Source organism: Colias croceus, chromosome 19 (genome assembly GCF_905220415.1).
Source record: "Colias croceus chromosome 19, ilColCroc2.1".
Taxonomy (NCBI): Eukaryota; Metazoa; Arthropoda; class Insecta; order Lepidoptera; family Pieridae; genus Colias; species Colias croceus.
Window position 1 is genome coordinate 7,053,720 of NC_059555.1, and position 24,768 is coordinate 7,078,487.

Sequence of the window (24,768 nt, forward strand, 5' to 3'; positions counted from 1 at the left end):
CAATCTTAATTATATCAAATTTAACTTAAGAAAGTACCTCGTCATTTTTACTTTACCTATGTGGAAAACTCTCTGTTGTTTTAACGGGACTGAGTAACGAAACACGCGAACAAAGTCGCAGGCACCAGCTACTTATAAACAAATATACTTACGAATTGTTCCGGTCTATCTGATATGTGCACAAATGTTTTTTGGGTATTTTAAATTCATAAAATTACATCTTTATTTCCGAATAGTGTTGCCCAAATTCAGTCTTGGTCTTGCAGTCTTGGTCTTGTTCTTGCGTTTTTGCAAGACCAAGACCAAGAACAAGACCGCGTATTTTTAGCAAGACCAAGACCAAGACTGACCGTGCAAGACTTGAGCAAGAACAAGACATAGCCTGCAAGACTCTTGCGTCTTGCAGCTAGGACTTTGATTTTTCGAATTTCTTATCAAATCTTCAGTTATTTATTAATCTGCTTGATCTTTACCATGGCTATGTTAATTCAAGCTCACAATGTTCCAATTGTAATACGTTTTTCTAAGATTTAAAGTAAACTTTAATAAATAGTAATACCTAGACTAATAGGTAATTGCAAGACTTGCAAGACTCTTGCTGCAAGACCAAGACCAAGACCAAGACTGAGAGCGCAAGACCAAGACCAAGACCAAGACCAGGTGTATTGGCGCAAGACTAAGACCAAGACCAAGACCAGGTGTATTGGCGCAAGACCAAGACCAAGACTGGCTAAGTCTCGTCTTGTTCTTGCATTTGGGCAACACTATTTCCGAATGATGCATGCATATTTTCAAGGTGAGAAAATTACTATAAAATAATCTGGTTCACCAGAAAATAATATCACAAGGATTTCATTTCTCATACAGGTAAGTCTTCTTTTTACTTGTCTAGTTTTATAATTATTTAAATTCATTATGGATGACCAATAATCGGAGAATCGGATGAGATGAGAATCGGACCGTGGTCGTAATCTATCCCATAAGAGCTAGCGCGCAAGAGCAACTTTTGTCTCCGCAACTATTTTGTCTCTCCCATCAAATCTATAGGAAGTTGCGTCGCTACGTGCGCGCACTTTCTTACTACGGATACAAAAGTTGCTCTTGCGCGCTAGCTCTAAGTGATAAGGGTGTCAACTAGTTAAATAAACAAAATGCTTATGAATTTCAGTGTCTTCATATAATTAAGTAATTCGTTAATTACATGGTAATTAACGCTTATTTAGTTTGACACAAATCTATAAATTAATATCAATTTGTAATTAGTACCTTTAATATATATTAAAGTTGGTATCTTTAAAAAAATCTTTAATATTATTATAAATACATTATTAAGGCATATCCATGTTAAAATTTTTATTCACTTTCAGGTCAAGACACCCACGATGAAAAATCTCTTCCTATTTATAGCGATTGGCGTAGTCGGCCAAAATTATGCTGAAGATTCATCACTAATTGTGAACATTAACCAGGGTCCTGTAAAGGGCTATAAGTTATCAGGATGGGATTTATTTGAATTCCACGGTATCCCATACGCTACAGCTCCCACAGGAGAAGATCGTTTCAAGGTACCAACAATTTAAAAGATGTTTTGACTCCTCCTGCCAAAAGAAATAAGAATGATTTACAATATTTCGTGGTCTTACAATCATAAACCTAAATGCTATTAAAAAAAAACTGACTAACTTAATTATTTCAAAAAAATTGCTTATTCGTTATGGTTAAAAAAAATAATTCCTTTTTAGGCACCTTTAGAAGCCCCTACATGGACAGACACATTTGAAGCTGTAGAGACAAATGTAATATGTCCACAAAATGGCAATTCTTTGAAAGGCGTAGTTGATCCGAAAGTCCGTGAAAATTGCCTTATTGCTAATTTATATGTACCAGACACCGACAAAACGAGTCTACCAGTTGTTGTATATGTACACGGGGGAGCCTATCAGTATGGATTTTCCGATATATTTTCAGCAAGAAATGTAGTACAGAGCAAGGAAATTATTGTTGTTACCTTTAACTACCGAGTAGGAGTACATGGTTTCTTATGCCTTGGCACAGAAACTGCACCCGGTAATGCTGGTATGAAAGATCAAGTAGCTCTTCTACGTTGGGTGCAGGAAAATATTGAATATTTTGGAGGCAATCCAGCTGATGTCACTATTTACGGCAGCAGTGCTGGTGCCAGATCAGTCGATCTTCTATCCATTTCTGAAATGACAGAAGGATTATTTATCAAGATGGTTGCTGATAGTGGTATAACATTAGGTCCATCAACGGTTCAAGTCGACCCAATAAGAAGCGCAAAATCTTTTGCAAAACTGTTAAATTATACTGGCTCTTACGATATTAGTAGCTTGGAAGAATTTTATACAAACGCAACTTACGATTTGTTAGTTTCTATAGATACAGCTAGATTAGTCGATTTCTTCTTTTCACCATGCATTGAACAAGATATTGGCCTAGAAATGTTCCTTTCAGAAAGTCCGTATCAAATGTTGAAAAGTGGAAATTATCGTCAAGTTCCATCCATGTATAGTTTCTGTGAATTCGAAGGTTCTTTCAGATTGAGAGTATTTGAACAATGGAAGAATATTTTAATCAAAAACTTAACAGATTTCTTACCACTTGACTTAGATTTTCCCACTGATGAGGAACGATCTGATGTTCTCCAAAAAGTCAAGGACTATTACTTTGGAGACGAAGAAGTTATAAGTAACGAAAACATATTACTGTTCATCAACTACTTCACAGACACGATGTATGTCTATCCAATGCTAAGGGCTATAAAATTGCACTTAGCAGCTGGACATGAGAATCTTTACTTGTACCAATATTCATTTACAACCGAGGAATCATCAGTGTTCCCATATATAAACAAACGAGGAGCCTTCCACACTGTTCAGTCGTTTGTCATTTTGGACAATAAGAATGAAACAACTATTTCGACTGAGCTTAAAAATATGAAAACCATAATGCGTAATATGTGGTACAATTTTATAACAACTGGGTAAGTAAAATGAAATTTGCAGGACTTTATGAATTGTCCTGATGCATCTCTTTGTATAAGATTTATTTTATTACAAGTCATTAAAGTATTTTTTCCTTATTCCAGAGAACCTACCCTGGAAGGATCGGTTGCTCAAGATTGGCCAGCAGCACAGTTAGATGATATCAAACTGATGTCGTTTAACCAGACCATAGAGTTGAAGTCCCTCGAACACAGGGCTCTCTTCTGGGAAGACATTTATGACCAATACTATAAAGACCCAATCCCTCCCACTACAGACTGCGAAGAATGATTCTTCTGAGTGAACGAAATCCCAATTCGGGCCTGATATACTTTTACTATCCTTTTACTATCTTTTTAATATCAGATTTGAGCTTGAGATAAGCCTTTCATTAGATTTAATCATGATAAGTTAGTAGGTACATTCTTTTAACAATAACAATTTAAAATTATGTAATGAATAGTCACAATAAAATAACAAAATTTGAATACATAATACACATCACAATCACAAATATTCAGAACTATTTTTATCGCGTTTCGGTCTTCTATGAAATAATATAAAGACAGACAACATACAGAAATTAATCATAGGGAATATCACGAGATATTCTTCTCTTCTTATATTTTATAGAAGAAAAACTCATATTCCTAAAGCAAGAGTTAAAAAATATATTATTTTATTGCTTAGTAAAATTAAACTTGTATTTTAAATATAAAAATTGTTTATTTTATTATGAGTAATTAACATACATAATTTTTCGTTGTCCATCAATTATATTTTAAACCAGTCAATGGACACAAACACAAACTTATAAAAAAGTAAGAATGTGACAGAATAAGATAGAAGATACAAGTGTACGTATTCCGATAAAATTATCAATGACAATATTATGATGATCATGATCTTGATCATGATGATACTAACTCACTCTTACATTGATAAGTGTATCATAAGTTGTTACAAGTTACATTCAACGCAAGTTGTGTTTATATAATACTAATATTATAATGAAGAATATATTTTTATAAAAACATTTATTGACATGATATCAGATCCGTATAGTTTTGTAATTGAGTGGAAACATTTTGTGATCTTTATATAAACTAAGGTAAGTCAACATAGAAATAGAAAGATAAAAAAACATTTATCATACACAAAATATAAATATTCGATTTGACAATATAACGTGATATTACTGGAAACTTATAATTAACTTGGAATATGATCTGAAGAACAGTTCGGTCGAATTTAATCATTAAATAGATAACAATGACAAAATTTCGCTAATATTTAGGTAAAAGAGAACGCGGAAGATCAATGCAGTGACCAAAATTCCAAATGTACAGGATATAGATAAAGTATATTAATTACCAATAATATAAATAAAAAAAGTTTGGAAAATCCAAAAGTGCACGCCTCATAATCTCATCCTTTACAATAAAATTGATTATTTATAAAGGTGTATATAATATAAGTATGTAGATACACTTGTTCTCATGTGCCAATGCTCTTGTACTGTCTCAAAACAGTTGGAAAAGTAAAGAAAGCGGTACCGTAATAATTGAGCTATTTTTCTTGTGGCCCCACCTAGATGTGAAACTGCGCAGGTTTAAGGGACTGACTACCAACTTATTTTTTTAAACCTTGGCTTATAGTATAAAGAATCGAGTTTATAATGGTGAATTTTGAGTACCTACACTATAAATAAAAAAAAAAAAGTCGATATTATTTTTGTTTATTTAATAACAATTAAACCACATCGAATCAGACCCTGAAAAATGAAAGGGTTCTATTCCTGAGCATACTCAAGCGTAAGAGAAAAAGAAGACTCGATTAGTAAAGTATTTCGGTCGCTATCGTGTTAACAAGAAAATCCTCCGCACATACAGACACACGGACGTCCAAGACAGAACTTTTATAAACTGTTTTTTAACTAGTTTAAATAACAAAAATGACATCAAAAATATCATGAATGTTAAAAATAGTGTTTTTTCTTAATATGTGTGTGTATATATTATCTTACAAGTGCAATGTATGATACATAAAGACATTTTAAGTTTGAAAAATCAGATGTTTTGCGCGAAGTGACAGTAGTACCCACCTCAACGCTTCGCTTATGAGGCGTGCAATATTAAACTATCCGAAATTCATCACAATCAATTTAACATAAGAAATTGAAATCCAATTAATGAATTATCATTATTAATAAAATTTGATTGTGATTGATCTTGTTTACCTATGAGCTGATCGTATCATGAAAAAATAATTTAATCTTATCGAGATTTGCCTTTATATATATAATTTAAAATTTTAGTTTTATCATTGCATATCCAGATAGCTGAATATTGGTAGTTACTTTTATTTCAATTTCATTGTATTGATATTTAAAAATCTGATAATAATACTAAATGTATGTTTTATCTTAGTTTCAGGTTAAGAAACTGACAATGTTTATTGGTTTTTTATTAATTTCCTTGGTATTACATGCCCAAAGTTTTGCTGACTCTGATGCCTCATGGACTGTGAACATTAACCAAGGTCCTGTAAAGGGCTACAAACCATCGGGATGGGATTTATTTGAATTCCACGGTATCCCATATGCTACAGCTCCCACAGGAGATGACCGTTTCAAGGTAGGAACGAATAAAAAAAATCTGGCGTCTTATGATTTTAATGTATTGTCACTATACACTATTCAACATTAACGAAGTTTTTCAAGTTCTTTCAAATTCAAATAAAGACAATTTATTTTTCAGGCTCCTTTACCAGCTCCCAGGTGGGAGGAAACTTTCGAAGCCGTAGAGAAAAATATAATATGTCCACAAAGTAGCATTAATGCGAAAGTCCGAGAAAATTGTCTCATTTCCAATTTATATGTACCTGACACTAACAAGACCAATTTACCAGTGCTGGTATTCGTTCATGGGGGAGCTTTTCAAAATGGATTCGCTGATAATGCTTCACCTCGGAATCTAGTACAAAGCAAAGACCTTATTTTCGCTGTGTTTAATTACCGATTGGGAGCACATGGATTCTTATGCCTCGGTACGGAGAAAGCGCCAGGGAATGCTGGTATCAAAGATCAAATAGCGTATCTACGTTGGGTACAGGAAAATATTGCTTATTTTGGAGGCAATCCAGATGATGTCACTGTATACGGAAATAGTGCTGGTGGCAGAGCAGCAGACCTTCTAGCTATTTCTGATGTAACGGAAGGGTTATTTAAAGCCATGATTGCAGATAGTGGTATTACATTGAGTGCGTCAACTGTTCAAGTAAATCCAATAGAAAATGCAAAAACTTATGCCAAACTCTTAAATTTTAGAGGTTCTTATGATATAAAAAGTTTAGAACAGTTTTACTTAAACGCATCTTACGACTTGTTAACATCAATAGATACGACAAAATTGGTTGATTTTCTGTTTTCACCTTGCATTGAAAAAGATGTTGGCCAAGAAATTTTTCTGAGGGAAAGTCCTTTTGATACGCTCAAAAGAGGTGATATCCGTAAGATTCCAACATTGTACGGCTATACTGAATTTGAGGGTACATTTCGACTAGGTGTATTTAATGATTGGAAAGATTCGTTAATAAATAATTTAGCAGATTTCTTACCTCACGACTTACAATTTCCTACTGAAGAAGAAAAATTGAATGTAATACAAAGAGTAAAGTCTTATTATTTTGGCGACGAAGAAGTTATTACTAATGAAAATATTTTACTATTCATCGACTACTTCACGGATACAATGTACGTTTATCCAATGTTACGAGCTATTAAATTGCAATTAGAGGCTGGACACGAAAATATTCACTTGTATGAATATTCGTTTATAGCAGAAGAATCACCAGTAATTCCATATATAAATAAACAGGCAGCCTTTCATAGTGCACAGACAGGAGTCATTCTTGATACTAATGATGAAACAAAAATTTCTACTGAGTTAAGAAACATGAAAAGCATCATGCGTGACATGTGGTACAATTTTATTTCAACTGGGTAAGTAACTATGGTGATTTTTAAATGATTTTTTTTAATTAGACATTCGTTTTTAACCGACTTCAAAAAAAGGAGGAGGTTATCAATTCGGCTGGTATGTTTTTTTTTATGTATGTACACCGATTACTCCGAGGTTTCTGAACCGATTTACGTGATTCTTTTTTTGTTCGATGCGGGAAGTAGTTTTATGAGCATTTTTGTCTGTATTTGTAAATGTTGCAAGTGCAAGTTTGAAGTCGGTTGTTTTTAACGCAGTTATCACTTGTCCATCTTTTTTTAGATTAAATTCGTCATCTGATTTTATTGATCATTTAAATCAATTTCTGTTATCAGAGCACCCGTACCAGAGGAATCGAGTTCCATAGAGTGGCCAGCAGCAAAATTAAATGATATTAAACTGATGTCTTTGAATCGAACGATCACTTTGGAGAGACTCCAGCACAGATCGCTGTTCTGGGAAGATATTTATGACAAATATTATTTAAACCCAATCGCTCCGAACGCTGACACCGAATAGTTCCTGCATAAAAATATTAATAGAAATAAAGAAACTGAAAATAATTGAGCTTTTATTATTTTGTTTAATGCACCTCTGCTAAAATGAGTAAAGGTGAAATTTTGGGGAATCTTAATAGTATTTTTTTATATTTAGTATTGCTAATACGCCCTGTACACCGACGCATTCGCGTGCGACAGCGAAGTAGTTGATATTAATTGTGAATTTTTTTCAATATGTAAAAATATCAAAGTTGGATTTAAAACTGAATCCTTGAACTGAATGACCTGATTGAAATCAACCCGAAGTAAATATCAACTTTGCTTTATTTTGGCAAGATAGTTATGATATAAAATGTGACGTCGTATGCATGGAGATGGCGATCTGATAAGGGTAAATGCGACAATATTGCCATGCTTATCTTAGAGATCGTACGAGGCATTAGAGGTAGATATGACCTGTCACAGAATAATAACTACTAGCTAGCTAGCCCTGTGCTGTATACGTACAGTGCAGGATTTTCTCTTTTAATATCTATCTTTTTAACCGACTTCAAAAAAAAGGAGGAGGTTATCAATTCGGCCGGTATATATTTTTTTTTTATGTATGTACACCGATTACTCCGAGGTTTCTGAACCGATTTACGTGATTCTTTTTTTGTTCGATGCGGGATGGTGTCGAATTGGTCCCATAAAAATTTTATTCGAATAGACCCAGTAGTTTTTATTTTATGAGCATTTTTGTCTGTAGGTATTTGTAAATTTTGCAAGTGCAAGTTTGAAGTCGGTTGTTTTTAACGCAGTTATTTCTAATGTGTGAGTCAAGTATTGCCAAGTAGCAAAATATTGCATTTGCAAATCTTTCTCTCTTAAAATTATATAGACTACACTTACAATTCAAAAATGTCATTAACTTATACGCGGCTATTTGCAATTATAAGTGCTACCTACCTACAGGCGAAAGAATTTGAGCCTATACGCCATATCAAGGTCTATTGCACGCCTCATAAGCGAAGCGTTGAGGTGGGTACTACTGTCACTTCGCGCAAAACATCTGATTTTTCAAACTTAAAATGTCTTTATGTATCATACATTGCACTTGTAAGATAATACATACACACACATATTAAGGAAAAACACTATTTTTAACATTCATGATATTTTTGATGTCATTTTTGTTATTTAAACTAGTTAAAAAACAGTTTAAAAAAGTTCTGTCTTGGACGTCCGTGTATCTGTATGTGCGGAGGATTTTCTTGTTAACACGATAGCGACCGAAATACTTTACTAATCGAGTCTTTTTTTTTCTCTTACGCTTGAGTATGCTCAGGAATAGAACCCTTTCATTTTTCAGGGTCTGATTCGATGTGGTTTAATTGTTATTAAATAAACAAAAAAAATATCGACTGTTCTCCATAATTTTAGTATATATATATTCTTTATTTACACCATATACATAAATATCTACATACTTATATTATATACACCTTTATAAATAATCAATTTTATTGTAAAGGATGAGATTATGAGGCGTGCACTTTTGGATTTTCCAAACTTTTTATAAATATTTTACGACTTTACGCCTCTAGAAATTAAAAAAGTGTCATAAAGATAAAGAAACGATTGAAGAGAGGAATAAGAAAAGAACAAGGAAGGGTAAAGAAAAGGACACAGGCCTCTTTTCTTTTTATTAAAAAACTAGCCGCTTCGCGCGGTTTCACCCCCGTGGCTCCTCTCCTGTTGGTCGTAGCGTGATGATATAATATAGCCTATAGCCTTCCTTGATAAATGAGCTATCTAACACCGAAATATTTTTTTTAAATCGGACCAGTAGTTCCTGAGATTAGCGCGTTCAAACAAACAAACAAACAAACTATTCAGCTTTATAATATTAGTATAGATTTATTACATTTTATAGAAATTTCAGCAGCTTGTATATACAAAAATTTTTAGGAATATATTCATGAGTAATAAAAGGTTCATTACACATTTTTCTGTTAGTGACTGTTTGTTATTTTAGTAAAAAAAGGGAGAAGATTAAATCTCATTAATTACTATAATATGTATATCCGATTAGATTATTTAACTTTTCTGATTGGATCTTATCTTTACCATTCGCACGCTCCTGATAGACAATATTGATTATTGAATATCTTTTTATTCGTATTTAAATGATAATAAATATCAGTGAAAAGAGTACAGCTTTTCATCATACCGCATACGTTTTGATTAATGTTTAATCTATACTAATATTATAAAGCTGAAGAGTTTGTTTGTTTGTTTTTTTGTTTGAACGCACTAATCTCGGGAACTACCTACTGGTCCGATTTGAAAAATTCTTTCGGTGTTAGATAGCCCATTTATCGAGGAAGGTTATAGGCTAATATTTCATCACGCTACGGGTAACAGGAGGGGAGCCACGGGAGTGAAACCGCGCGGAACAGCTAGTGTATTTATATAATATAAGATATCCAAATAAATATAATATTAAGATTATTAGATATATATAAACTAGATTTCCGCCCGCGGCTTCGCCCGCGTTTGCAAAGGAAAACCCGCATAGTTCCCGTTCCCGTGGGATTTCGTGGGATAAAAACTATCAAGTGTTAATCCAAGTTACCCTCTATATTTGTGCTAATTCTAATTTCATTGTAACCGGTTCAGTAGTTTTTACGTGAAAGAGTAACAAACATCCATACATCCATACTTACAAACTTTCGCCTTTATAATATAAGCCTTTATAAACTAGCTTACCGCCCGCGGCTTCGCCCGCTTTCTCTAAAACGATTTGAGATTTAAACTATCCTATCTCTCAAGTTGGATCGAACTGCTCAAAAAGAAAAAGGGGGCGCCCTTCGAAATCCAAACCAGCGCTGATTATTCAGTGATTATTGTTTTTTAACAATAAATATTGATTATTTTAACTTTAATTAAGTGTTTTATCTACAATTATGCTAGCCATAAGCCAGCTATTAAACCAGAGCTGATTATTCAGTGGTTATTATTTTTAAGAATAAATATTGATTATTTTAACTTCAATTGTTTTCTACTAACATAATATGATTTATTGGTGATCTCTTTAAATTTGTTTGCTTAAATACTTATTAGGACACACCTATTATAATACATACAAAAACATTAATTATTTGGTACTAGACCTAATATCTCAGGATTTTAGGTGATTTATTGTGGAACTGATTTTGCATTGTTTGGTGACTACATTTTGGTGACAGATCTACTATTTTGAGGACAAACCCTATTATTTAAGAAACACAAAACTAATTAAATTGGTGATAGCTTAAATGATACCCATATAAAATCAAGAAGCAATTTAGTGTATTCGGCGGCCCTATCACTTAGAAGTGATCAGCTCTTCCAGGCAAACAGGGTAGATTGTAATCAGTTCAATTAAAGTTTAAAGGGTAGTTTGATGTGTGTTGTAAGAAAATTTAGAAAGTATGGAATATTCCAATTATCGTCTTTTTAACCCTACAGTAGTCGCGTATCTAAAAGTGACGTGTGAGGTCGCGTGGTCTACACGTGTAATCCAGTGATACAAAATTGCAAATCTCTAAAAATATAATAGCTCCAGTTATTTCATCCTTCGTGTACTCTAAGTTGAATAATTGCCGCATGCACTCAGTGCAACGCGGAGAGTCGGGTGCGCGTGGTTGTGCAACAGGAGCTCCGCAAAATTCGCGGTCTACGTACGTATGCCGCGCGACAAACTACGTTAGTTTTTTGTTGTAACTGTTTCATTTATTTTTTACAAATATTATATTGTGATTTTAAAAATGATGTAACAGATATAAAGTATTACTTTTATAATGTATTTATTTATATTTGCAGGTAAAAACAGAGTTATTTAGATAATTATGGACAACAGACGAAAGACTGATCGAGGCTTGGTTGGCCGAAGACCATTGTCGTGATGATCTTGGTGGCGACTAGTCAAGTTCAGATAGTAAAGAAGACCATGTAGAAAAGTAGCAGTAGATGCCTATACTCGATATAAATTGACACGGGAAAAAATATCCCCCCATAATCGCACTAAACATTAATTGGATCTGGTTGATAAAAGTGTTCATTGTATGGTTACTCTTATATTGTTCAAGTCCTGAAATTCAGGAAAATGGCTCGTAACTTGAAACGGCGTGGCGCTGGCTTGGATGAAAGCAAATGGCCATGAAAATGCCACGAAAATGCCGTGAAAATGCCATTAAAATTAAAAACCCGCATAGTTCCCGCTTCCTTGGGCTTTACGGGATAAAAAGTAGCCTATGTCTTATTCTGGATCTTCAGCTACCTACATAATTTTACAAAAATACAACAAATTTACAAATTTACAAATTTCATTGTAATCGGTTTTGTAGTTTTTACGTGAAAGTATAACTAACATCCATCCTCACAAACTTTCGCATTTATAATATTGGTAGGATATTAAATATTGTTTTTAAATACAAGTAAATGATAATAATGCATGTTAAACATGTTTGCTCAGATTTACCAAAATAAATTCATACAATAGTGCGACATTTGTTTTAGGGTCCGTTCACACAGACCGGCTCGGAAAGCATGGGCGCGCATTTTTATTTTCACACAGACCGGATTGTATACGCCTAGAGTTGGTCGGAGCGGAGCCGCCAGCTATCTGAAAGCGCTTTAAGGGCCCTTAGTAGGTGAACACGGAAAAATGGACTGTTTTCTATGAGCTATAATTGAAAATATTGAGGTTTTTTCGCACTGAAATTTCTAATATGTATTACAGAACGTATGTGTGATGGGATGACTGTTTCCAAAACACGATTGGAAAAATTTTGCTCGATAAAAAAAAATCCTGAAGTTACCTCTAAAATATCATATAAATGCTCATTATAACCGTATTTTACGATAATAATTCGTATAAAATCACAAGTACATAGGCATTTACCTTCTCGATTTCGTGACTGTTTTAGATTTAGAAAATACTAAATATTTTCATTCACTTTTTGATAAAAATGTGAATGGCGCTTACGATTTTTAGTTTCGAGCACGTTGATTCCATACTAAACGCGGACCCCCTCACCGCTTACCTCAGGCCCGAATAGCTGAATTTTCGCTGACCGCCTAACCCCCCTTAAGCCGAAAGGCTGCAAGAACGAGATTTTTCTCGTACGCGATCAGAGCCGGTCAGTTCCTCTTATTATTTCACATTCACACCAAGCGTGTTCAAGCGTTCTTAATGTCAAAAGCTGTGCACACGCAAAAATAAACCTTAAAACAAATACCAAAAACTCTGTTTTCATCGTGATAAGAATTTGGTCTCCTCTCCGAGCCGGTCTGTGTGAACGGACCCTAATTGACCGGTATATTTACTTTTCTTGTAACAATATTAATTATTGTGGCAATTTGTAACGCTTTAATATTCAAAAACCCGAACATGACTTGCATTTCTTAAGAATAATGTAATACTTTATTATTAAAAAAATCATGAAGTCTCCTCTTTGCGTCAATTTCGTGGTTTTTAATACAAAGTATTTTCTTTTATAGAATCAAATTCTTTTCTCCATTAAATAAAAGCTCACCTTAGCTATTTAATTATTATAAACTAATTTTAAGCTAATTTATAAATCACAATATTTAGATATTATATTGAAATGCTATAATATTATATACTGAAATAAAAACTGCACAAATTTTGTTTTGAATCTTAAAAAAACTATAATCTTTTAATTGTATCTATTTTATTAGTTAGAATTTATATATATATATATATATATATATATATATATATATATATACATATTTACAAATGCGGGCAAATCAATTTGGAGCACACTAGCTATTAATAATTCTTAGAACTCTTATTAAGTATCTGTTGTAGTGTTAGAGCGGTTCAAACTGGTCAAAACCAATATTATTAACTTTCTTAGCCGCAAGTTGCTTGATAACGACGATGACGACAAATTTATATCTTATTTTGACGATCAATGACATTATGGTGGCTCCACATTAGTGCCGTGAAGCTCCGTAAACAGGTGTGAATGTGGTTTTTGCGTTGATCGCACGCGTTTGCGCCTGTTCTCCCATAAGAGTCGGTATCACACAGACGCATCCACACGCAGCCCATGTCATAGTACATAACTAGCATAACTAACTACATAACCCGTAGTCCATTTCACGGTGGGTTTCACAAACGATTGCGAGTGTCCTATGGATGTAGAAACCACGGCGTGAATTCGCTCGTCAATTCACAACAATTATGTAGAGCCACCATTAGAAGTAAAAAGGTGTAGATAAGATAGGTTACCTTCACATTCGATCTTCAAAGACAGCCAATGACGCATACACGATCAGACGTTGTAGTATATCTATGTAAGATTGCATGGTTCCACTATTGCGATTTCGATCGACTGCCGTAATTTGTGGCTAAATAGCCTCATTTCAACGTTCCACTCCCGGTGCGCTAATATCTACACATTTTTACTTATAATAATAAACGAAAAATTTCAGATACAACTTCAACCCCGTTCAGAGAAAACTACTAGTTTATTTCATTAAAATCTCGTTTGCAAATACTCTAGCTCACTGCAAATGCTTGAAATTGTCAAGCTAACTTATTTAGTAGTCCTTTGACCGGGCTCAGTCGCAATTTGCGAGTGGTTGATGATCGATAGACCGATTAATTCGATTTAAATAGATTTAACAACCACCAAACAATAAATTATTGCCATTAGTCGTATGTATATGTCGTGGCCATATCGTAGATTTGCTCATTTCATGAAATGATTGATCATTTCACGAAATGGTCGCATTTGTTGAAATGGTCAACATAGTTTGATCAGATCGTTAAACCGTCAATGTTTCACGGTTTGGCCGTTCACATTTGGCCAGATCGTATAAAATATAGAGAGTCCATTAAATATTAAAAAAATCAGTAATTTTAATAATTTATGTAAGTGCCGCAGCAGCCGCGGCCGGCGAATGCCAGAAGCGAATGGTTTTTGCAATAGAAAACAGATCAAATAATTTTGATCTATGTAACTATTTTACGGTATGATCAAATAATTTTGATCATTTTATAAATAGGTACTTACAATAAATAAATAAATAAATGTGGCTAATAGACATACAATATTGTAATTGAAATGAGAAAATCTACGATATGGCCACGACATATACACAATTGGATAAAAACATTACCTACTAAAAAAATACTTAGACTTACTTGCTAGATGTATTTTATTCAGTATGATTTTAAGATACAATATTAGCTGTTTATATCAAATAATCTAATTTATTTAATTTTTTTTAACTATTCACATAATTATTAAAAATTCAAATTTCATTTATTTACAAGAATGTAGTTACAAAAAAGGTGTTGTTACAATTATATTAAGGCGCTAATAGGGTAAGAGCGGGTATTACCGGTCACCTAAGGACAAAAATAAACAACTCATAAAATAATCAACTTATCTTTATTAAACTTTACGAAAATGAAACATAGTCTTACCCTCTAACGAATTACTTGATTTAAGATCAATAGTAATAGTATTTTTGGTGTAATCAACATAAGAAAAAAAAATGACTGTGACCGGCATTAGACTCCATGGAAGACAATTCCGGTCACCACGGTTCTAATGCCGGTCAGCGTAGTTTAATGACAGTCAGCGTAGTTTAAAGCTGGTGAGCGAAGCCTCAGTCCGGTCAAGCTTTTCTGAAACATATATCACACATGTAGTTTTCAGGCGTCACACTACCCGTACATTCAGCATGCGCCCACAGCCCACAAATAACACATCTGTACCAGAGTTCATTGTTTCTCCCGTAATCATCACACAGAACACACTTGTTTTCAGAATCATTATTTTCAATATCTGTGTCATCTTCTTTACGCAAGTCAGTTATCTCTATATCAGATTCTGAACTGCTGATAGTGTTATTTTTCTCCTGAAGAATTATTTTTTTGACTGTGTGGGCTGTTTTTTTCTTTCCATTTGGGTTCAGTTTGCTTTGCCTTTTCTTATCCTCACTTTGCTTTTTAGTGGCTTCTTTAGTAACATTGCTCTTCAGATTCTTTCTTGTCTCAGACTTCTATAGCGGGATAGCAGATTTCTATAGAAAACTATAGCGGGTAACTCCGGTCAGCTTGACCGGCAATAGACGACAGAAGGTATTTTTGTGAATCATATTTTTTTACAAAATAAACAAACAACAGCGTGAAATAAGACTAAATATTAAAAACTCGATCAGATCAGCAGTCCGGAAATCAATTAAGTATTGGTTTAATGTGATAAATTAAAGACCTACTTCTTATTTTCGGTGGACGAAAAATTGTATCAAATTGGCGCCAAAACTGACGACGTGCACTCCAGCTCAGCATGTAATCGGAACTGAGCGGGAGTCGGCGGGGCGCCGTCGGGAACGATCACGACACCTTGTTTACATGTGTGTGTGCATTTAGCGCACCATTTTGTATGTAATAGTAAAGTGACTGGTATTATCTCCTGACTGGAGTTGCCCGCTCTTACCCTACATTCTACCCACTATTTGGGTGTGCAAATATTTAAATGGAAATAAGTTATTATATAATAATTAATAAACAACATTATACTTAGTCTTTTATATAATTTTCTACTGAAATTTATTTTTTATGTTAAAAATGTATTAAAGTACCCTTAATAAATACCTACCTTATACGTCCAATGTCAATTTCAATTTCATAACTTTATAAAATATTTCATTAATTTTCTTCTCGTATTTTTATCACACTAAAAGATTTTCCTGTCCAAAAATGAAAATGTTAAATTCCATCTCAGCTTTAGTTAACGATGAATTACGGATATTCGTTTGACGTTAATGAATGGCTCCATGTTACAAAATGGCGGACGTTTTAGCGGGAAACCATAGTATAAAGGAACAAGTAGGCCGACTCCCGGCGTTTAGGAGCGCACGGTACCTAAACTTGCAAGGCGCAAAGTTGTCCCTTGTCACATTGATATTTTAAATGATTGTATTTAAAACAAACACCGACCGCTCATAGCAATGGTGCGGCCCTCAAGAGACCGGTCTATATGAAGAGAGTATGAACCGAGCGGCGTTGAGTACGTGCGTCAAACTTGCGTACGTATATGAACGAGGGCGTAGCCAAGCAGACCACGTACATACAATCGCTTACGTTTGTTCAAAGATAACTTACTTTTCTTCTTATACTGTGGGGAAACTAAGCTTGGGGCTTTTGTTTATTATGCGGCGAATATGACAAAATGTCGGACATTTTTCTTGTGTAGTGGCCATTTTGTAGAACTACCAAGGCTTTCTGTTTTGGCATAGTTACAAAGTTTACTGAACATTTGTTAAACTAATCGCTACGAATTATCTTTCTTCGTCTTTATTGAAGACATAACTATTATATTATATTGTAGGTATAGATACCTATAATAAGTAGAAACGAAGAAACTAAGATGTACTTAGAGCTCATTTTTCTCCTGGCGATGTGTATAAAATGTTTGTGTAAATTGTAATATAATTTATATTATTTCTATACATTTTTTGCGAAATACTTATATGATAAAAATTAAAAATAGATTATAGAAAATCCATAAAGTTTAGCTTAATTTGATCATTGATGAATGATGACCATAAAGGTATATACCGTCCAAAATATATTGAATATTTATTCCGAATGTCTTCCGTTTATTCCGTAAATTCGTTCCATTATTGGAACATAAAAAACTAAAATAAATGTAGGTTGTTTTTCACCTAGATCCTAGAGACTTCAAAAAGAGAATACGCTTAAATCACGTATTCATGTTTGCTTAGAGTTTATTGTTTTTCAATGCATAAAGAACGGATCATAGAATTTTTGCAGACAATGCTGTGTAGAATTATTTCTTTCTCGAACTACACGAAGACACAAAGATACAAGAAGTAAAAGTAAAAGCATAATCAAAAATCATTTGTGTCTGTGTCTGTAATATAGGTACCTAGGTAGGTACATCATTGAATCTGCTCGCTCTGTGAGGACCCGTCTAATTAACATAAATCGAACATGGTAATAAACAAACTATTATATGTATATTATGTATTATTTATGACATATTTATTTATTATTAATTTTATTCAATTTTAAAGCATACTATGTATCCAAAATGTATTGCACCACCACCATAAAATATGTAATCCTTTTGGTTTTTCGGGTTGTCTGGCAGAAATCGCTTACAGCGATAAGACCGCCCTCTGTACATATTATAACTTGTATCATTCTTTTTTGTAATCTTATATTTTTGTGTGCAATAAAGAATTTTTCATTCATTCATTTCAACCTACCTATGTTTTAAATTAACATAAGTAATTTCCTACATTTTTAAGGCTACTGTACTATTGTTGTTTGTACTATTGTACAAACAAAGAAGTAAGATCAAAACTTTTAATTGAGTTTTAAATTTTCACATTATTATTTAAGGAAAAGTAGCTTAAGTATTTTTAATTTTTATACAGAACTCAAGAACTTTTTAACGTATATTTTATGTACTTAACAAAAAATTTTAATCGGATATTTGAATACAGGATCACAGATTAGAGAATAGTTACTTCGTGGATTGCCTTTAATACCTAGGTAAATGAAGATCACACTTCGGAATTTTTTTATCCTGATTGAATAGGTTATTTTGTATTATTGTATATCATTTTGAAGCTATACACACAAATATCTTCTCGAAGTACCTATCACTGATGTTAATTCTCTAGACATAAATGTATCTCTAATATTATAAATTTTTACATTTTACAGAAGTTATGCCTCATTCCTACGAGACTGCGGTGTAAACGTGACCCAATTTAAAGCTAAACATTGGTAACACTCTGGTCTTTGGCCAGAGGGAGCCAGGTTTGAAAACTTGCCAATAAAATTGTTGTAAGTTATGATTGATGAAGCAGCTTTTTTAAAAGCTAATCGGATTAGAATTATTTAGAATAGAATTATATGCACTTGGTACCGAATTTTTTTCATTACGTAACGTCGTCTTTGAAAATCAAACAAAAAAATTGTTTCAGCCTGATACTGAAAATGCTTTGTATATTATTCCATATGACTAGGTAAGGAAAATATATCTACCTACATAAGATTTAATTCAATTTGCTTTTTCTGCATCCACATGAATCCTCAATTTTTTATTTGTGTAAGTTTTTATCTTGATTAAAAATGCAAATAACCTTATTGCATTACTGCAGTTGACATTTGCAAGTACAGGCAACGGCAAGGCACAAATATAAACCTTTAATAAACCTCTTGTTTTTACTGAGCAAATACGACCGGACGCAGCATTGCCTGTTCAATCTCGACAGGAATTGCAAAAGCTTAATTACTAATATTTAGGGTTTAGAAATTAAAGACTTTTTAACGGATTTTAAACGCGATTTATTCGTTATATTATTTTCCCGACGTTTCGAACACTTTACAGCGAGCGTGGGAACCACAATGAATAAATCGCGTTTAAAATCCGTTAAAAAGTCTTTAATTTCTAAATGTAAGTATAATACTCGCGTAAAATCAAACCCTAGAAAATAATATTTAGGGTGTTTATTTCGAGGTATTTGGAAAGATTCCAGTGAATCGTTCCAAGAATCGTCTACAGAATTCCAATTGGAAAGTAAAGCTCTTAATTGCATCGATAAGGCTAGGTCTTAAATTGTGAGTCTATAAATTATAGTGACATATTTTATCTTATTGAATTATGTTTATAATGCTACCGAGTACCTAAATGACTATGCATTTTAAATGGATGTAAATTGAAATATTTTATTGTAAATAAGTACCTACTTAATGATGTTTAGGTATGTTGATTTATATTCTCATTGTGTATGACATGATAATATTATGAATGGTATTGTACCCAATATTAAAAGCGCATTCATTTATTTTAACAATAATATGTGAATTATGAGGAGCAATAAATACGTGTCACCTGAAAATGAGAGGTAATTATTAGAATAGGCACCTTTCCACATTTGACACTACACAAAAATAAAAAGTTCAAATAAATACTACTAAAATATCCACAGTAAGAACTAGGAACCAATAAAAAAAGGACTGAAAGAGTATAATTATAAAGAGCTTCACTACCCGACGAAGATTAGCTAGCCGCACTTATACCTACCTACTTAAAATAGACGTGAAAAACAACCAGCAAAACTCTGAGTATGTGTGAAGCAAAGAGAACATAGTTTTTAAAACGAAACCTTAATTTCAAGTTTATATTTTTTATAAAAAAAAATATGAATTTGTGCTTTAATCAACCTCCCCATATTCCCAGTAAAGATCTTGTTTTATAATAGTAAAAGCAATAAAAACATACTGCATTCATCTCAGTAAATTTTCCCCATAGAAAATGAGAAATATCTCCGTTAATATTGGTCGATATTAAAATTCACTGAAGTGAGTCCTATAAAATAGTTTATAGCAATTTATACGCTCGCAGTTTACGGCAATATTTTTCCAATAGGTAAATATTATTTCATAGTAAATATTTTATTTATGACGTGGAAATGATATCAAAATTGAATACAATACAAATATTCAGTGAGTGACCTATGTCCACTTTCAAAGTAGGTAATAGTTACGGGACCTACATTAATAATCTATGTATTAATATGTATAAATAAATATTTCTTTCTATTTTCATTATTTCATAAACAACATCTAATCAAGATCTAAATCTGTTTTTCAGGAAATAGAGATAATATTATTATAATCCTTCAAAGTATTAAAAAAAATTGGTTGTCTGTAAAGTCGGTTTACTGACGATAGTTGAACGTGACAACGTCCGATTGTGCTTCTTTGTCGCTCGTTCCGCGCTCTCGCTCGCACTTCAAGCACATACATACATGGAACGCCTCAGAGCGAGGTAACGCCGCATGAGTCATGTTTTTTCGTGCGTGCAGGCGGCTCTATCGAATTATAAAACGTTGTCACGTCAAAAATCACACTTCTGGGAATACCGGTAACTAAGATGTTTATCACTTTTTAATATACTTAATATGATTTTTTACCTTTTTCAAAAAAAATTATGAGCTGCTAAGTAATATATAGAAACTTAGAAAGTATAAACTTACATTCAAATAATTGATAGCTGAATGGCCTAAGTGAGTAGAAGAGCGATGGCATGCGATGGATCGCTTTATGCAAAATAAATATCACGCGATTACCTTGCTTGTTACATTGAATTTGAATTTATTAATGTCATAATAATTAAAAATAATAATAAAACAGAGCAGGTACATTCTGAATAGTCAATAGAAATTAACTTCTTTACAAAAATAATATCATAAAATAATCCTACTAATATTATAAATGCGAAAGTTTGTATGGATGTATGGATGTTTGTTACTCTTTCACGTAAAAACTACTGAACCGATCACAATGAAATTTAGCACACATATAGAGGGTAACTTGGATTAACACATAGGATAGTTTTTATCCCGGAAATCCCACGGGAACGGGAACTATGCGGGTTTTCCTTTGCAAACGCGGGTGAAGCCGCGGGCGGAAATCTAGTAATTTTATATTAAGGCGACTACACCACCGAAACTAGCGCCCCCCCAACATTATATTTTTTTACTCCTAAACCAGATCAAATTAAAAAAATCTAGCTCGGTACTTTGCTAGTATATTACTTGTAGTATTTTTGGTATTACTTTTCATTATTTTGCATTTGGTAAATTAGGAGAACTTTTAATTACCGCCAAAAGTGGCCACTTTTGGCGGTAATCAAAAGTTCTCTAGAATAATGAACAGTTAGAATAGTGAAAAGTAATACCAAAAATACTACAAGTAATATACTAGCAAAGTACCGAGCTAGATTTTTTAAATTTGATCTGGTTAAGGAGTAAAGAAATAAAATGTTCGGTGGCGCTAGTTTCGGTGGTGTAGGCCTCTTAATTAGGTAAGCGATTTTTGCCTAGAATTATTATTTATTCAACATTTTTTGTACTGACTGTACTATTACTACGAAATTCTTTGGACTGACTGTAGCTGTAAATTTTGGTGTCACGTAGTTTTTGGCACCATATGGGAACTAATTTGCATTGTCCATAAAAAGCGGGTGATTCATCTAAACAGAAGTAAATATTAGCACTTTGATAGGCGGCTGTTGACACCGATTCAGTGGGTCAGTCATTACCCTCGTCTTCAATTGTTAGAGAATTCGATTTTAAAAGGATATTAGTAAATTTTATAGTATATACATTTTTAAACATTAACATAAACACACAAACACACATTTCATGTAAAATATCGAGGATGTATTATTATTTATTAACTTATTTTATAAATAAACGATATTCATACATTTAATAAATTATTGAACAACTTAGAAGAAAAATACATACTCTTATAAATGTAAATAAAGTACTTTAATTATTATTATTTTGCGCATAATAAACAGTTTCCTTAATAATAACAATTTTCCTCAATCACTACGTTTAAGTCTTCACTATTGTACCTATTACTATTTATATTATCACACAATAAAACTTAAAACTAAAATTATTAAATAATCAGTCTTCTATTACAACATTTTCGTCAAGCCTTCTCCGCTATCCGGCCATGTTAATATATCAGGTTTAATTTTATCTACCTTCAGCCATACATATTTATAAAACACAGACGCAAAGATACCTCCCAGAAAAGGTCCAAGCCAGTATATCCAATGAGACTTCCAAGTGGATGTCCATAAAGCAGGTCCTAACGACCTTGCTGGGTTCATACTAGCGCCAGTTAAAGGTCCACCAGCTAACGATAATCCTGCTATGGTTAATCCAAACTTCACTGAATTGCTTTCTTGGTTATCTTTATTCACTGGATCCCAAACAGCACATGTTATAAACACGAGAGCAGCTGTCAACATTACTTCAATACCAATTGCCTGGTATATCGTATACTTCAGTAATGGCGTTGTGGTACAAACACCAGCTTCAACAAACCCTGATGGAGATAAAGCAACCAGTATTCCATAGCCAATAATAGCACCAGCACATTGCACGATTATATACATTATACCCAAGAGTATAGAAACCTGACCCCAAATCATAGCTGCTAGTGTAACAACAGGATTCATATGTGCCCCAGAGATGTGGGCAAACGTTTGAATATTAAAAAGGACGATCAAACCGAAACCCAACGGTCCGTACATTGGTTGGTGCACGGAACCATCGTGAGGTATACATGTCATACATCCCAGGGATACCAGCATCATCGTCGCTACAAATTCCGCCACTATCGCCCTCCAATTCAGCGTTTTCCATAGCACAGTTTTTATTGGTATCTTTTCGATCTCGACCTCGGTCAATCCGACGAGTTGCGCGTTCACTGACATTGTTTACACTGAGCTAACGGTTAGTTTCATGAATCACTACATAACACTTGGGTTCACTTCGCCGCGCGTCTGTCTCCGCACCCGTCTACTGAATTATTGATCGTAAGGGATAATGTAACTGAAAATCAAAGCATAATGAACTGTTATCTCCCCGATTTGATACAATTGATACAATCAGTGTTCAAATGAAGTACGTATTGTTGATAATGCAAATATTTGATTAGAAAAGAGAGTGATAGACTATAATTAAATTTATGGAACAAATTAAATAGACTTGACTGAAGTAGACTTGAAAGCAATTTAGAAACTAGATGGGATAATAAATAAATCCAACCTAGATTTTAAACTGGCAGTTCTTCTTATTCAATTAGACGGGTTTTATAATCTAATTTTGGACATTTATGATAGTCATTGGACAAGGCGTTATGATTTATACAATAGAGAATGATGTATATTTTTGATGAAAAAATCACGTACCTATCGTTGAAAATTTGTCACGTTTATCTGAAAATAATATAATTGGGATTTGGGCTAGTTGTAAATTGGACAGAAAATAGAAATGTTGTAAGAAATTTTGCTCAATATAAGTTACTGTGACATTTCCATGAATTTGTTTCGGGGCGATATAACAGAAATCTACATAATATTATGCACATGAGAGATACAGGGAACATTCTGGAAATTCTATGAGCGCGTGTAAAGTTTTGTCGAACATATCCATATAAATATTGTAAACAGTCTCTATGATTTGTGTTTTTTAACTAAAACTTTATATTGTTAGCTGTTGAACTTCATTCCACGTCATAAATAAATAATTTATAAAATTAAATGTGTGAATAGGTTTTTGCAAAAGTATCATTTAATAATTACAATATAATTATATAAAAAAAAATCCTATATAAACGATAAGTGAGCAATGAGCATCCAATTAAAAATACGTTATCTGCTTCACAAAAAACATGTTATACCTACTTATTAGGATAAAAATCGCTGACTCAATTCGTGCGTGTGCTTCCTGTTTGATAACGTTGAGTATTTGATAAAAGTATAGTATGTAATGTATAACAATTTATTCGTCCTTTTTATAACCTATCAATATTTAATCCAAATTAGTTAGTCCAGTCAACTGCTACCAAAACAAAAATTTGGAATATCTAGAAGGTAGGTAGGTAGGTAAGGTAAGATCACAATATCAAAATAGAAATTCTCTAAATTTTAATCTCTGATATTGCGATTAGACAAGAAATCTGGCGATATGAACACTTTCATGAAAAAAATATTTTTATTCAAATCAAGAAATCAATATAAAATCATAGAAAAATCTTTGGTTTTTATTTCACAGTATCCCTGGTGGGAACTAACAAAAAAGTGTCTATTAGGTAATAAAAATTAAAATGTCTATTAATTTTATTATAAGGTTGGTACTGGTAAATAAAATAGATCATTGAAACTGTGGATAATGCACTAATCCATAGAGGAAGGATGTATAACTGAGACACTAATCCAACAAGGCAACGCAGGAATTCACAACCTGGAACCCAGCGCCCTTCACTAAGCCAGTTTAGTATTTGTAAAACTGCAGATCAACATAGTAATAAACACGATGACAATACAGGGTGTAATCGATAAGTGTGCACAGGCAATAATTATAGTTAAATATCCAAAAAATTTACATCAAACACGCCCATACATTTAGTATATGATAATATTATATACGACTATTCCGAACATGTAATATGAAAGGTTTTGCTTCTTTTTTTGGCTTCGTGCTTATATTACTTCACTAATTTTAATGACAACTCATTAAGAAACTGTAAATAGAGCTCGATGTGGAATATAATGGTATTCCAAAACGAGGATGTCACTTTGAACATTTGCTTTGAATACAAAATGTATGGGAAATTAACCGTAT

The 24,768-nt window shown here is 33.1% G+C and overlaps 3 protein-coding genes across 3 annotated transcripts; 2 read left to right on the plus strand and 1 right to left on the minus strand.

The window, feature by feature from the left end:
* Nucleotides 1-1,347: 1,347 nt before the first annotated feature.
* LOC123700509 (para-nitrobenzyl esterase-like) lies at nt 1,348-3,309 on the plus strand. The gene is made up of 3 exons (XM_045647742.1): nt 1,348-1,565; nt 1,743-3,004; nt 3,110-3,309. Exons 1-3 carry the CDS (start codon nt 1,383-1,385, stop codon nt 3,294-3,296), a joined length of 1,632 nt encoding a protein of 543 aa, XP_045503698.1. The 5' UTR covers nt 1,348-1,382; the 3' UTR covers nt 3,297-3,309.
* A 2,134-nt stretch (nt 3,310-5,443) lies between these two features.
* On the plus strand, nt 5,444-7,569 carry LOC123700510 (juvenile hormone esterase-like). The gene is made up of 3 exons (XM_045647743.1): nt 5,444-5,641; nt 5,765-7,008; nt 7,342-7,569. The coding sequence occupies exons 1-3, from the start codon at nt 5,456-5,458 to the stop codon at nt 7,523-7,525; spliced, it is 1,614 nt and encodes a 537-aa protein (XP_045503699.1). The 5' UTR covers nt 5,444-5,455; the 3' UTR covers nt 7,526-7,569.
* Nucleotides 7,570-21,877: 14,308 nt separating this feature from the next.
* Nucleotides 21,878-22,987, minus strand: LOC123700135 (aquaporin-like). The gene has a single exon (XM_045647267.1). It carries the CDS (start codon nt 22,854-22,856, stop codon nt 22,050-22,052), a length of 807 nt encoding a protein of 268 aa, XP_045503223.1. The 5' UTR covers nt 22,857-22,987; the 3' UTR covers nt 21,878-22,049.
* Between the last annotated feature and the right edge of the window lie 1,781 nt (nt 22,988-24,768).